We start from the raw sequence: 15,561 nt of genomic DNA on the forward strand, positions 1-15,561 counted from the left end.
AGTGTATATAAATTTTAATCTCTACAGGTTTTTATTTTCCATTTATTTCATTTTCAAACTCCATTTTATTAATTTTCACGTTAGATTTAAGCAAAAACAAAAGAATGAGTGAGTAAAAACTAAACTGGATTAAAACTTTTTTTTTCTTTTGTTTACCTTAAAATTCTGTCAAAACAAACAAACAAAACAACATTTAATTATAGCTTTTTAAAATGTTATTTCATTTTTTTTTTTCTTTCGGGTTGATTATATTTCATGAATAACATGTTTTTTTCAGAATCACATTTACTGTCATTGTTTACAAAAAACAAAATGCTCTTTAGCAGTTTCAATAAAAGGCCGCAGAGTAAAAAACTGTAGTTCAAATAAAGTTCTACTCTTCTTCATGTTCATGGGAGTAAATAATCTTCAGGTTGTGAGTCAGGACTTGGATAAACTTTAAATAATAAATCAAAGATTAAAAGTAACTTTAATCATGAGTTCAAATGTGGTGAATGAACTCGTTCAGCTTCATTCTGTCTGTTTTTTGGGTTTAATTCTGTCTTAAATAGATGAAGGTTTGACTGAATGTTTGGTGTTTTTTTTCTCTGCAGATTCTCGTCACAAACGTCCTTGTGTCGGTGTTGAGGCCTTGGACGAAGGTGAGTTTTCAACCCTGAGATAAAAACCAGGTCAGTTTTATTCCAGTTTTATCTCAGTCTCCTCTGATTCACTGTTGGATGTGTTTTTTTCAGGTTTGGTTTTGATGTTTTTTTTTTTTTTTTTTTTTTTTTTTTTAGTTTCCGTCTGAATCCAACAGGTTTAATGAAATGACTGCAGTAGAATGACAACATGTGCAGTTTAGACTGGGTTAAATATCAGACACTCACTGAGGATTATGGGTAAATGACATCAGTGTTTTATGGTTAAATATAAAACAGTAAAAGACACAAGAAGACAAAAATGGAACAAACAAAATAACGTAAAACCAAAAAACAAACAAACTTAAGAACATAAAGCAACAAAAACAAGAACAAAAATGTCACAAAATATTTAAGAAAAAATAAAAACAATTACAAAATGACTTAAAAAAAACAACTTAAGAACAAAACGACATAAACAACAAAAACAAAGCATAAAAAAATTAAGAAACAACAAAACGCAACAAAAACAAAAGGACATAAAAATGAAATTGTTGTGAAAAGAAAAAACCTACAAAAACATAAAAATTCAACAGTGTAATAATTATGAAAAAACACAAAATGACATAAAAAGGAAATTGTAAAAAAAAAAAGACAAAAACATAAAAATTCAACAAATAAAAAGCGTAAGAAAAAATTACGAAAAAACCACAAAATGACATAAAAACGAAATTGTAAAAAAAAATGGACAAAAACATAAAAATTCAACAAATAGAGTAAGAAAAAAATTATGAAAAAAACCCACAAAATGACATAAACGAAATTGTTGTAAAAAGAAAACCTACAACATAAAAATTCAACAAAAAAAGTGTAAGAAAAAAATTACGTAAAAAAACACAAAAACAAAACATTGTAAAAAATAAAAAAAATAAAAATTAAGAACAACAACAAAAAAAATTGCATCCAAAAAAAACTGCATAAAAACAAAACAAAAAACCCCCTACGTTCTGTATGAACTCGACGAACGTGGATTCATTCTAACTTGTTCCGGTTCTACGTTCGTTCATAACTGACCTGGGATCTGCAAACATCACAGAAACACCGACTGGTTTAAATCACGTTCCCGTTTATTCTGATCAGACTGGTCCAGTTCCTTCCATCGTTCGAAAAACTGTCCTAAATCAGTTCAATCTCCTTAAGGCTTCGTGGTGATTCATTCAGATTCAGAAAAAACAGACGTACACGTGGAAAACAGTGTTTCGTCTTCTGCATAATTACAAGCATTTACATTCATAATGTTTACATCCACTGGTACAGATGATAGAAAACAGCATTAACGCACAATAATTCACAATACATTCTGTATAAATGGCTTCATTAAATGTGATGTGATTGGTCGGTTACATAGTGGTCTGAGTTTTCAGTCCGTCGCAGCCTTTGGTCCGTCGCCACACAGGTCGTCTGCTATTGGCTGCTGCGGCTGTCGCTCAAAAGGTGGCGGGTGATGTCATCATTGGAGGCCGCCGATGTCAGTCGGTGTCCGTGGTGTACATGCGGTACAAGAGGGTGATGATGGCGGCCACGAGGAGGGGGATGACCCAGTTAGACCACCAACTGGAAGACAGATCGACCACAGGAACCAGATTAACCAGATTAACCACAGAAACCAGATTAACTTCAGAAACCAGATTAACCAGATTAACCACAGAAACCAGATTAACTACAGGAACCAGATTAACCAGATTAACCACAGAAACCAGATTAACTACAGGAACCAGATTAACCATGTTAACCAGATTAACCACATTAACCAGATCAACCATAGGAACCAGATTAACCAGTTTAACCACATTAACCAGATCAACCACAGGAACCAGATTAACCACATTAATCAGATTAATCACATTAACCTGATCAACCACAGAAACCAGATTAACCAGATTAACCACATTAACCAGGTGAACCAGATCAACCACAGGACCCACATGAACCAGGTCCGAACATTTCCTTTTGTAGTTTGTGGTTAAAATAAAACCGAACCGCATCCGACTGAAACCGTTTTTTTCCTTCATTTTTGGAACAGAATTAATAATTAACACCTGGACTTTACGACTAAACGTTCACTTGCTTCAGTTCAACCTACAACACGTTTGATTTAGAAAGACTGAGACTAAAGGCTGTTTGGAAGAGGAAAACGGATTCCACCACCAGATGAAAGGATACAAATAATAATAATCATAATAATAATAATAATGATCTATTTTCATGTGTTAAACTGAATCATAGAAATACAAAGCTAAAACAAAAAAAAAAAGAACTCAAAATTATGCACAAAATCTGCTCCAAATGGTTCAAAATGAAGGTGTGATTCTTCCTTTTTCTGCTCTTATTTTCCATAAACGTCTCTAATTCCATTTTCAAAGCTGCTGTCCATGAATGCGTGACTGTGTTTGTGTTTGTTGTGAATCCTTCTGTTAGTTTTGGCTGTAAATCAGCTTCAGTTTTCAAAGAGCCTGAGGTTAAAGTTCAACAGAAGCTGAAGTCAATCATTAAACAAAAGCTTTAAGAGTCGTTTAAGGTCGAGGTAAACGAGGAAAATGAGTCAAAGTCGACTTAAACGTCCATAAAACCCTGGAAAACCCTGACGTTCCAGGTTCGACGCCTTTACCTGCTGTCGTCCTCCAACGTGGTCACATTCGATTCCTGAAAAACACAAACGGCAAAGAAGCGTTACATAAGTGGAAACGCAGCGGCGTCCTCAGGGGTCAAAGGTCAGAACGGTGCTATTCTAATGAACTGATGACCTCTGACAAAAAAAACCCAACAAAACAAATACAATAACTGGTACAATGTCCCTTCTGTTGCAGAAACATTCAAATATTAACCCTTAGTGGTCTGAGCCTATTTTGTCCATTTTTCAGTCAAACAAATGTTTCCTATACACATGTTTGGGATCTGTTTTTTTTTTAGCACAACTTCATCTATATCATCTGTCTATTATTGTTTTCACTTTAACCTACTATAAAAACAGAAAAGGACAGAAAACACAAAAAATATATAAAATCCGATTTGAAAAATGTATATAATTTATTGCATAAATAACACACAGATGCTTAACGAACCTTTTCAAAGACTTTAAAAGTGAATATTGGTTCCAAATATTAGGTATAGAAAATTAAAATTGTAATAAATTAAAACTATACTCAAATATTTGACATAAAAGCAGATCTTTACATAGGGTTTTTTTTTCCCCTAAAAGTGCGGTAATCAAACAGTTATCATGAGAATTAGCATTTAAACGATAATACTAACCGGCTGCAATTTTACCACGGTTTATTGTTGTATCGGTAATCATTACATCCCTAGATCTAATGTTCTATCACAAAATGTTCCTGTGTTCAAACTGAAATTCTGTTTTACAGACATTCCAGTTTCAGATCCTGTTCAAATGTTCATATTCTATTAGTTCACAACTAACATCGGAACAGTATTTTAGTTCAATCCCAACAAAGGAACGAACACTATTTAATAAAACAGCATTAAATAATAATAAATAAAATAAGAAAAACAAAAAAACAAAAATGAACCTCCACAATATCTGCATTTGAATAAATACCTAAAAATACTGATGCAGTACTTTTTATTATCGATACAGTATCGTGAAATGAAATATCGTGATATACTGTCGAACAGATACTTTCTTACACCCTTATTTTTGATCGTGCAAAATTCAGACTTGCACGTACTTGAAGATAGATTCTGTTCATTTAAATGTTATTTTGTTTTTGTCTTAATTTGCTTCATTTTGTTTTATTTTGTTTCTTTGCATGTTCGAAATAAATAACTAAATAAAAAATACAAGAAACTAAAGACACTGATGATGATTAAAAGGTCAAAGGTAACCGTACGTACCACAGGTTTGGCGATCTTTTCTCTGTCGTCCTGAAGAAAAACGACACAAACGTTCAATTAGTTACAGTTTCGTTCATTCATTCATTCATAACCTTTATTTAAACTTATTAGACAAAACAAAACATTTTAAACATCCAATGCACATATCAGAAACAGCGAAAAGTAAAAGTGACAGACAAATTAAAAACAGAGAAGTCTACTTAAAAACAGGAGCAGCTGGAGGTAAAATAAGATGGAATTACAGATTTAAAACACAAAATATTTGAAACATACAATGCCATATTAGAAGTACCAAAAAGTAAAAGTGATAAAGATGAACGAAAAACAAAGACATCTACTTGAAAACAGGAGCAGCTGGAGGGAAAAGAAGAAGTGATTAAGGATTTAAATCGTCCTAATGATAAAAAGTGTAGCCAGTTTCAGATGGTTTTGGACAGTGTTTCAGGTGCACAGGAAGAAAAACTGGACTTTCCAAATTCAGTACGAACCGAAGGAACCGACAGTGTGAGATTGACTCGCATTAAAAGACACTAAAAAATGAATATAAGACGGTAAAAGACCAGTGAGGGCTTTAAAAACAAATGAAACCCAATGTTTATCAGACCTGTTGGATAAAGACAGTTTAATCTGTTTAACAGGGAATAAACCTGTACAAATACTGGATATTCTGGTATGGGATATTGGTATATTATTATGGTAACTTAATATCATAAAACTACTGTTCATGATCCCAGAAAACGATGAAACAAATGAGCCACAAAGATGAAAGATTAGAAAACAAAAGTCAGATCAGAACAGAATAACTGACGTTAATCATTTATGACTACAAGCTAACGTTAGCTTTAGCTGTAGCGAATGTGAGTTAAATTCAGCACAATAACTGCTTTTACGTGGCTAGCTAACATTAGCTCGATTTAGATTCGACTTGAAAAAGCTTGTTTTTGACAATGGAAATAGAGTAAATTTTCTGGAAATGCTCCAAACTCACTGTAAACAACTCATCTGTTTCGGATGCTTCCCGGACGCCTCCCTGGGGAGGTGTTCCAGGCATGTCCCACCGGGAGGAGACCTTGGGGAAGACCGAGGACACGTTGGAGAGACTATAGCTGCATTTCCACTATGTGGAACCAGCTCGACTCGGTATTCCTGGAGACCTTTTCCATTACAAGATACTACCGACTTTACAGTACCTGGACGTCATAGCGATGCGGTGTGTTATTTCCGTTCAGAGAGTTGCTGATAAACTCACTCATTGCGTGTTGTCTTGTCTGAATTTTTACGTCGGCCACCAAAGACTGAAGCTCCTGGACCGACCATGGTGTAGTTTTGGGCTGGTATCATGTGGATTCATGTACCGCTGTATTTACTGTCCACTTCCGCATCTGTTTTTTGTAAAATGGCGGGTCACAGAGACAACTCTGACCAATCAGTGTTCTGCAGTGTTTACACGTCACATTTTAGTATCTGGTCCCCAGTCCCGGAACCTCGGCGGAGGTGATACCAAAAAAGTAGTACCAGGTACCTGATTCCAGGTCCTTTTTCGTAATGGAAATGCAAAAGGCCGAGTCAAGTTGAGTCGAGTCAATACCACGCAGTGGAAACGGGGCATTTTTTCTCTGGGCTGGCCTGGGAACGCCTCGGGGTCCCCTCGGAAGAGCTGGGGGAGGAGTCTGGGGAGAGGGAAGTCTGGGCATCCCTGCTTAGACTGTTGCCCCAGCGACCCGGCCCCGGATGAAGCGGAAAAAAATGGATGGATGGATGGTTATGAACTAAATTTAACTGACATTAGCAAGTGAGCTAACATCAGCTAATGTTGCCCAACAAGCTAAGTGTGCTAGTAGAGTCAGACAGAAAAAAAAAGGTCAGTCAGACAGAAAGGAAGTTACAAAACAGATGAAGGTTTGTGTCATTTGAGCAAATATTCGTTCATTTTAGAGGCTGAGTTTAATAAAGTAAATGTAGCTAATCTTCTGTTTCGTTAGCATCATATTTGAGACACTATTTACAAAAGAAAAACATATTTATTTAATCATAAATAATATAAAATGAGTATTTCATCACTAGTAAACATTAACTTAATTCAATCCTCAATTCATTTTATTATTAAATACTAATGATATATTTTAAAGATAAGATCAGATCTAGACGACCAACACATCATTTCTGTTTTTGGCTTCAGTTCAAAGGTTGAATTATTTGGTTCTGTCCAATCAGCTGCTGTTATTGGGGCGGAAGAAGCCAATCAGAGCAGTGGAGAACCAAAGCTGTTACCATGGTTACTAATGTCATTTAACACCAGGTTTTGTTTTCGTGTTTTCGCTATATTTCAATCTTTAGCCGAGCAGCTAACACAGTCTGAAGCTGCCAGTGGGTGAAATGCATCCTGGGAGTTGGAGTCGCCCTCTGTCCCCTGGGTCCAGATTCAGATGGTTTGGTGTTGTGTGTGTTGACCGTTCGGACAGATACTGACCGGATGCAGCTCTCCGATCACCATGCCGCTGGCCATCTCCCTGGCGTCGGTCGAATGTCCCACGTCCTCGAAGCTCTCAGTGGCGTCTCCGCCCGCCTGCTCCCTCAGCACCTCCTCCCCTCCAGGATGCTGAGGTGAAAAAAACAAACGCACAGTCTGTGATGAGGACGACGAGGGTTCACTGGTCAGGTAAACCAGAACTCAGAACTGGAAAAATACGTCAAATCTAACAGGTTATTATTTAGACAAGTTTAGAAAAGCAGTAAAAAAAAAGCTGTTAAATGAAGAAGTTACACAACTGGTGTCGCTGTTAAAATTAAGAAACTGATCTTGTTCCTCTGCTGAGATCTTTCCTAAACCCTTGTTTCAGTTTCTTACTGGACTAGTTTCCCTCACATGAGAGGCTTCACTGGGTTTTTGTGTTTTTTTGTGGACGTCTTCAGGTCCAGCCTCATGTAAGAAGTTCCTAAAAACAGGTTAAAACTGTAAAACAACCACTAATTAAACAGCATCTTGTGATGAAACAATTAAGGGCTGTGTATCGGCAAGAATCTGGTGATACGATACAAATCACAATAGTAGGGTCATGATACGATGTATCACGATATAACATGATACTGTTAAAAAGGCAATTTTTGGTTTGTTTGTTCATATTCTATTAGTTCAGAACTAACATCATATCATTACTTTTGTGCAATCCCAACAAAGGAACTACCATCTGCCTCTCAGACAGCAACAAGTGCTTTTAGGATGCTTCAAATAACCATTATTTAATAAAACAGTGTTAAATAATAATAAATAAGATATAAACAATAAAGAAAAGCAAAAAACAAAAAAGGAACCTCCACCATATCTACATTTGAATAAATACCTAAAAATATTGATACAGTACTTTTTAATATCGATACACTATCGTGAAATGAAATATCACGATATATTGCAGAACCAGTATTTTCTTCCAGCCCTACTCAGAAACACTTCCACCAAACACCGTCACATTCACAAATGCAGGTTAAAGCGCCATCGTGTAGAGAAGAAGCCAAATGTGAACAGGATCCAGAACCAGACCGTCTTCTCTGGACCAAAGCTCATTCAAATGGACTGAGACAACGTGTCAAACTGATCTGAGGTCAGACCAATCAGAATGTGAGATTTTGTTGGTAACCGTGGACACAGTCCTCCAGACTAAAGAGAAGACAGACCATCCGGCTTGTTCTAAGTGTTCGGGTCCAAATCCTGCATCAGTGATGGTCTGGGGCTGCATGAGCGTCTACGGAATCTACAGGTTCTAGATCAACATCTGCTCCATCCAGACCACGACTTCTACAGAAACACCTGGAATATTCCATCCAATGTTCAAACGCATATGCATCTATTCCAACATGTCTTCATAATAGAAGAGTCCAGGTCCTGGTTCTGGTCCAAGTCCTGAACTGTCCTGATGAAGTCCAGACCTTTCACCAAAGACCAGGACTGTAGAACATCTAGAATCTACATCAGACCAAAACAGGAGGGCATTCCTCTACAGTCCATCATGTGGTCTCCTCAGGTCCAGACTGAGATGGTCCACAGTGGAAACATGGACTTGGAAGGGTGTTTTACTGCAGGGGTGTCAAACATACGACCCGTGGGCCAAAACCGGACCGCCACAGGGTCCAATCTGGTCCATGAGGTGAATTTGTGAAATGCAAATATTACACTGAACTAGGGCTGCACGATTAATTGATTTTAAATTGAAATTGGATTTTTTAATTAGGACGATTTTTTAAAAAGGGAAATCGTGAAATCGATTTCATCTTTCTTGCACAACTGTGGGCTACTGTAGGCTCCTCCTCCTATCTGTGACAGTGGTCTTCCACAGAAGTCCGTCTAATGACCGGACTTTAAATGTGTTAATGCCGATGTTTCACGCACAGATCCCACAATTCAAATATAGCTGTATGCGGATCACTCATCTTCCGTTGTCCCGGATCCATACTGTACTGTCTTCTTCCGATCCGGGTCCGGGTCTCGGGGTCATCAGCCTCAGCAGAGGAGCCCAGGCAGCCCCCTGCCCACACACATGCACCAGCTCCAGGGATATTATCCCTCCAGTGTGTCCTGGGTCGGTCTGTTCCACACACGGATCCCCCAGTTTAAATAGAACCGCATGAGGATCACTCATATTCTGTGGTCCACACACACACGACTGATGTCTGTCACTGACTTACAATGGTATCACTTCTGTGGACCAGATACCCAGAAAAAAAAAAATTATTTATTTCTCTTACTTGCTAAATTTTTCATTCACAAATGTAAGTTCTGTAACACAAAACCAAATATTATTTATTTTTTGAAAATTGTTGAACTTTATTTAAAGCTGTTAGATAAATCTGGAACCAAAAAGGCTGTAAAAACCATCAGTATTTGCTCTGATTTGGACATTCCCCTTGGTAAACTTGTTATGTTATTTTCTTGTTGTATACATTGTTTGTATACAATTCAATAAAGATTTAATGAAAAAAAACAAAAAACCCTCTGTGGGCCCATCACGTGATACCATCACAGATTTGCGGTAGGGAGCAGTGGCTTGCACTGTGGGCTGCTCATGAAAATGACACGCTGACTTCTTTTGTGTTTTCTAGTTTAACCCAAAAATCGAACTCAAAATCGAAAATCGAGTTTTTAGAAGAAAAAAAATCAGGATTTTATTTTTTGCCAAAATCGTGCAGCCCCACACTGAACATATTAACAACTAGAGCGTTGACCCGTGGGGATCTACAGGTTCTAGATGTGGTCGTTTTTATACTGTTGTGTTTTCATGAATGCTGTACCACATTTGTCCAGCAGTCACCACCAAAGCCTTCTAGCCATAGCAACGTGATTACAAGGTTATTGTATTCAAACCTACTAATGTCGCCCAAAATATTGGTCCTATCAACTTGACGTTTTTGCTACTGTCTTCCTCGACCAAAAATCTGGGAATATGCCAAACTGAAGCAGTCGGCTCTGTACGGATTTAGTGTGATTCCAGAGACACACACACACACACACACATATACACACACACACACATATACAGGCCACTTGGCTTTTATAATATAGATAAAGAATGTTAAACTCATTGTAGTTCAGGTTCCATATTCAAACTAATATGATAGTAAAATACTACCATAATAACCAACTAATAATTACAACTCCGAAGTAGTTTTAATTTTATTTTCTTAGTGTAAAAAAAAAGGAAAATTGCATGAAAATGTTTACATTTACAAACTATCCTTTAAGAACAAATGTGAATAACCCGAAAAATATGAACAACATGAAATGTCTTAAGAAAAATAAGTGTAACTGTACCAATACTCAGCCTGTTATTAAATGTTTTGTGTATTTGTAGATCCACTGTGATCTGTAAGATGATGACAATAGAATAAAATGAAGAGACACAATATGACAAATATGAAACAAAATGTACATGTGGAAATTATAAACTGAAGCAGAATATTGGTAAAATTATACTTATTTTTCTTAAGAAACTTCAGGTTGTTCACATTTTGTAAAGGGTAGTTTGTAGATAACATTTTCATTTAGTAATTTTACTGTTTTCACACCAAAACACAGAGTAAAGTTTGGAGTTGTCATTATTTATCTAATATTATCTTATTATTTTTATCGGTCCGGTCCATTGGAACTAACATGACTTTACCATCCATGTTTGACTGTCATTAAACTTCTTATATTATTATTTTTAATATTTTTCTTCCTGAACTGTTGCTTTTCCTCTTCAGCTGCTGTGTTGTTCTGCTCTGGGTTCAGTCCACTTTAACCCTTTCACTACTCCTGAACTTTTCTGGACCTGGTTTCCAGTCTTTCACTGGTTCTTGGACCCGGTTCCTCCGGGTCCGGACCCTCACCTCCTCCAGGAACTTGGTGACGTCATAGACCTTGTGGTTGATGATGATCCAGGTGGACCTGAAGGTGTTCTGCTCTTCTATCTCGCTCAGTCGGTAGTACCGGACCCCCTCCGGTGCCTCCGCGGACTTTTCCCCCATGTGTGCGTCCTGAAACCCGGGCAGCTCGGACAGAAACCCTGCGTGTGTGTGGATGAACCCTCCGGGGCGGACAGCACCGTGACTCCGCACAAACTCCTCGACATTTACCCCAGTTTACACCGACCGTCCGGTTCCACGGCGGACACCGGACACGGATACAGGACGGGACTTCCGGTTGAGCCTTTCACAATAAAACCCCGAAATGAATTACAATTTATATCACACATCTGTCTCCAGCGCATGTAAATTCACCATCTGTTAGCAGGAATTTACGGAGGCGTATTGCATTCACACCAAAAAAATTAATTCGGCTGTGTTTTTTTCCGAATTAACGAGATAATTATCTTGTAATTACGAGAAAAAATAAGTTTAAAAAATTCAGCTCTGTTTTTCTGAATTAATTTACATTTATACATTTGGCAAACACTTTATTCTAAAGCAACTAAAATAAAATAAAATAAATAAATACTAAATAAATAAAATAAAATAAAATACAAGAATAGATTAAAGACATAAAGCAGCTTAATGAGATACTGTTTTCTGAAAAAAATTAAATTCGGCTGTTTTTTTTTTCCCTGATCTTTTTTAAAAACTTATTTAGTCTCGTTAATTCGGAAAAACAGAGCCGAATTTTATTTTTTTGTGTGAATGCAATACGCTTCCGTACAAATAGCCCTTGTGTTTCTAATTTACTTCCCTCTAGGAAAAAAAAAACAAAACAACAAAACAAAAAAAGTCACATCAGTATTTTTTTTCTGCTTTTCCACATAAATAAATCTTAAACATTCTTTCTGGTGCATCTTTTTGTTGTGTCAAACATGAGAAATAGATGAAACAGGATGAAAAAGGTGCAATAAACAAGACATGTTGCAAAAATAAATAAATTAATAAAAAGAAAGATGATAAAAGAAAAGAAAAAAATAATACAAAGCAATGGAAAATATGAAACAAAAGGAAATAAAATGAAAATATGCAACAAAATGAAAAGACAAATGATGAAATGAGACAAAAAGCAACGTAAGTTAAAAGAAGATGCAACAAAACAAAAACAATGTAATAGAAGATGATGACAGTTGAATAAAATGAAGAATGGCAGAAATGACATTAAAGATTAAACAAGATACAATCAATCAATCAATCAATCAATCAATCAATCAATAAATGCAGGTAAAAATGTGTTTAAAAAACCAAACTTATTAATGAGTCCGACAGTAAACCAGAAAAATCATAAGGTTTCATTTCTGTCACTGATGGATTGAAGTTAATTAATAATGTTTATTTTCAGTTTGTTGTTTCTGATTTGATGTCAGATCATTTGAATCGTCTGTTTATTTGACATCGGGTTCAGTTTGTTTTTTAAACTTCCATTAATCTTTTCCTTCATTAAAGACTCGGTTTTTCTAGTTTTACTCTAGTTTTTCCTCTGAATGGAAAAAAGCTCAAATCGCAACAGTTTTTCTTTTATTCTGACAAACTACTTCCGGCTTTGCGCTAAAACTTTCCCGCTTGTTTAAGCTTCAGATCCCGCCCTCGTCACCATTCCTCTTCTCTCCGTCTCTGTGATTGGTCGCCTCCGCCGTCAGTTCTGTGTCCCTTTCAGTTCATCTAAGTTCAACTGGAGTGGACTGGGTTCTCACGCAAACAGAGGTCGTTATCTGCGCCACTGACATAACAAGGCGTAGCGACGACGCCTTAGAGTAGGCAAGAGTTAAAAAAAAAAAAAATAGTAGGTAAGAGTTCACCAAAACTTCCGGTTTCAGCCTCCCCATTTTTAAAACGGCGACAACAGCGTCAGAAACGAGTGAAAACTGGACCATTTACAGTGGCTTCCACATCAAAGATCGTCTTTTAAATATACACTCACTCCCACACCCTGAACTATCCACTAAAAATACCCCAAAGTTTTATATATTCTGAGATTAAAACAGGAATCTGAACAAACTGTGATTATTAAGTTCAGTAAGCAGTAGATACTTGGAGAAAATACATAAAATCATTTGTTTCTGACGAATGCTCATTTTTATTCTCAATAGAATAGAATAAAATAAAACAGAAGGCCTTTATTGTCATAAATATGTGCAATGAAATTAAAAGAGAAAAAATAATATAGTATCAATGGTATCAAAGACTGATACAATTGTTAAAGTTATTCATAGTTTTTTTTGTTTTGTTTCTCATTGATTCTCATGAAGTTTCCACTGTGTTTAAATTAAATAAATGAAACAAGGTTTAACTGTAAGGTTTTTACACATTTTAGCTGTTGTTTTACAAATGCTGATGATTCTTAAAGTTACTTGACTGCTTATTTTCATTGTGTGTGTGTGTGTTTTTTTTTTTAATCAATTTTAATTTAATTGATTTCTGTAAAGCCCTATGAGGCAACTTTGTTGTGATATTGGGCTCCATAAATAAAATTGAATTGAACTGAAAAGTGTTTACAACAATCTAATTAAATAAAATGAACCTAAATCAATACATTTCTCTTTATCATTCTCTATTTGATGAATGCCTATTTATAAATTTAATGTTTCTTAAGAATGTGTTCATTTTAGGTTGTAATCTTGCATTTAAAAAAAAAAATAATTTCAGCATTTAATTGTAATTTAGCATCTTATGCTAAATATGATGAAAATGATGAAAAATGACAATGAAAAATGTATATTTCAAATCAAAGTTTATTTCTATAGCACTTTACAACAACATAATGAAGCCCCAAGTGCTTTACATCTAAAAGCATGATTAAATTATAAGATAAAAAAACCAGGTTAATCAAGTACCATAAATATGCATAAAATATATTTCTATCGTCATCCTTATAAATAGTTTTTATACGAAGTTTTTTAAGTCATCTGTGTTCGGTTCTTGTAAAATGAAACAGAGTGATGCTTCTTCTTACCCTGAACAGCTTTGACTGAAATTTAGATTAGCTTTGTTGGTTTATTTCGTCAAAATTAGATTTTTTTGCGATAAATATAGCGAAAACAGGATAACTGACGGCATATAAGAACTCCTACTGTTAGGCATAAACCTGAATTTGTGGGTGAGTTTGTCAGGATAAAGGAGACTTTTAGTTTTCATTTAGCTAAAGTTTTCGTTAGCATTAGCATTAGCATCAGTTTTTCGACCTGAGGTTAAAAATAAGTCAGAAAAACAGAAACGACCAAAAAGAACGACTGTTTTAGACGTGTGTTGTCTTTTTTTTAGGCTAATTACTAGAACCTTTTTGACACACTTAAAATTATGTAGTATTTTGTCAGAAGAGCATAATTGTATATTATGAAGTTTAATGTAATGACTTACTTTGTCAGTAACTATAATAAATAAGTACTTTTCTCATTTTTATCTCATTTGTGGCTTTCTATCCCATAATTGGATGTTTAATGTTATAAAAACATGTTCTTTTCTCACAATTATTGGAAATAAAACATGTTTTTAATCACTTAGCCTATTAGTGAATATTCACATTTTTAGTTTCTCAGACTAAACTCAGACTAAAACCAGGGACTGAAAAGTAGAAAATATGAAGATTTTCACTGTAGAGTTGTTGACTTTTTGGAAGTTAATACAGTTTCACTTGGTCTAATAGAGAAATGCAGACAACTTAAGTGTTTTTTTAATCATTTCATGGATTATACTTGATCAATACAGTATAATGACATGATCAAACTTAAATTAAAAGGTATTTAAGAAATAAAAACCGTACTTTTAATGATGATTATCTGTGTTTTAGTGATAAGTAAGACCTAGATATTTAATTTAAAATATTAATGAATATTTGGCTTATTTTACAGGAAAATATGCATCAGTTAATCAATGGTGTGACATGAACCATACTATTAGACCTTTATTTAGATGGACTAATGTGAAAAAGACATGCTTCATCTCTAATAAACTGACTGAAATGAGCCTTTTGTTTGTCGGTTGTTGTGTGTCTGTTGTGTTATCGTACAGGTTTCTTCACGATGAGCGTACGAGTCCAGGATCCAGCTCTGTTTTTCCTCAGACTTCCTGATCTGATGACGTTGTGTGGAATCACTCTGACGCTGCAGGACGACGAGGACGAACCGAGGACCAAACAGATCAGAACCTGCAGGTGAATGACAAAACCAAACCCAGAATCTACAACCAAGTTTTATTGAAGAACCAAGAATAAACGGCTCATTTGGAGCCTTTTGAAGATGACGTTTCCTCCAACAATATGAGGTTTAGATGCAACCAAAGGCATTTAAGGCCCCAGCTAAGTGGAATTAATGTCAAATGAACATGTAGAAAATGGATATCAACAAATTTTAGTTCCACTTCTACATTCAGATCAATATAATGTCAAGTAAAATAATAACATAATGACAACTCCAAACTTTTCTCTGTTTTAGAGTGAAAAACGTCAAATTACACTATGAAAATCTTTACATTGACAAACTGACCTTTAAAAAATGCGAGTTTAATGAACAACCTGATATTTCCTAAGAAAAGCAGGTATGTTTTTACCAATATTCTGCCTCAATTTATGATTTCCACATGTGGATTACAG

The 15,561-nt window shown here is 35.5% G+C and overlaps 2 protein-coding genes across 2 annotated transcripts in view; one reads left to right on the forward strand and one right to left on the reverse strand.

Moving 5' to 3' along the window:
• Nucleotides 1–1,726: 1,726 nt before the first annotated feature.
• On the reverse strand, nucleotides 1,727–11,180 carry LOC115411382 (cytochrome b5-like). Its single transcript, XM_030123494.1, has 5 exons — nucleotides 10,893–11,180; nucleotides 7,003–7,131; nucleotides 4,533–4,562; nucleotides 3,289–3,323; nucleotides 1,727–2,234 (listed from the first exon to the last, which is right to left on the reverse strand). Exons 1-5 carry the CDS (start codon nucleotides 11,028–11,030, stop codon nucleotides 2,150–2,152), a joined length of 417 nt encoding a protein of 138 aa, XP_029979354.1. The 5' UTR covers nucleotides 11,031–11,180; the 3' UTR covers nucleotides 1,727–2,149.
• A 3,807-nt stretch (nucleotides 11,181–14,987) lies between these two features.
• c20h18orf63 (chromosome 20 C18orf63 homolog) overlaps nucleotides 14,988–15,561 on the forward strand; it is a 32,998-nt gene continuing 32,424 nt past the window's right edge. The window contains exon 1 of the mRNA XM_030123028.1: nucleotides 14,988–15,123. Within this exon, the coding sequence (XP_029978888.1) occupies nucleotides 14,993–15,123 (131 nt within the window). The 5' untranslated portion in view covers nucleotides 14,988–14,992. The remainder of the gene's footprint in view (nucleotides 15,124–15,561) is intronic.

This window comes from Sphaeramia orbicularis, chromosome 20 (assembly GCF_902148855.1).
Source record: "Sphaeramia orbicularis chromosome 20, fSphaOr1.1, whole genome shotgun sequence".
Lineage (NCBI taxonomy): Eukaryota > Metazoa > Chordata > Actinopteri > Kurtiformes > Apogonidae > Sphaeramia > Sphaeramia orbicularis.

What these genes read in the sequence shown, in the direction of transcription:
- LOC115411382 (XM_030123494.1), bottom strand. Translation starts at nt 11,030, where the DNA reads ATGGGGGAAAAGTCCGCGGAGGCACCGGAGGGGGTCCGGTACTACCGA. An exon ending in TGATCGGAGAGCTGCATCCG is followed by an intron (nt 4,563 to 7,002) that starts GTCAGTATCTGT and finishes GTTTTTCTTCAG; the next exon opens with GACGACAGAGAAAAGATCGC. An exon ending in AAAAGATCGCCAAACCTGTG is followed by an intron (nt 3,324 to 4,532) that starts GTACGTACGGTT and finishes TGTGTTTTTCAG; the next exon opens with GAATCGAATGTGACCACGTT.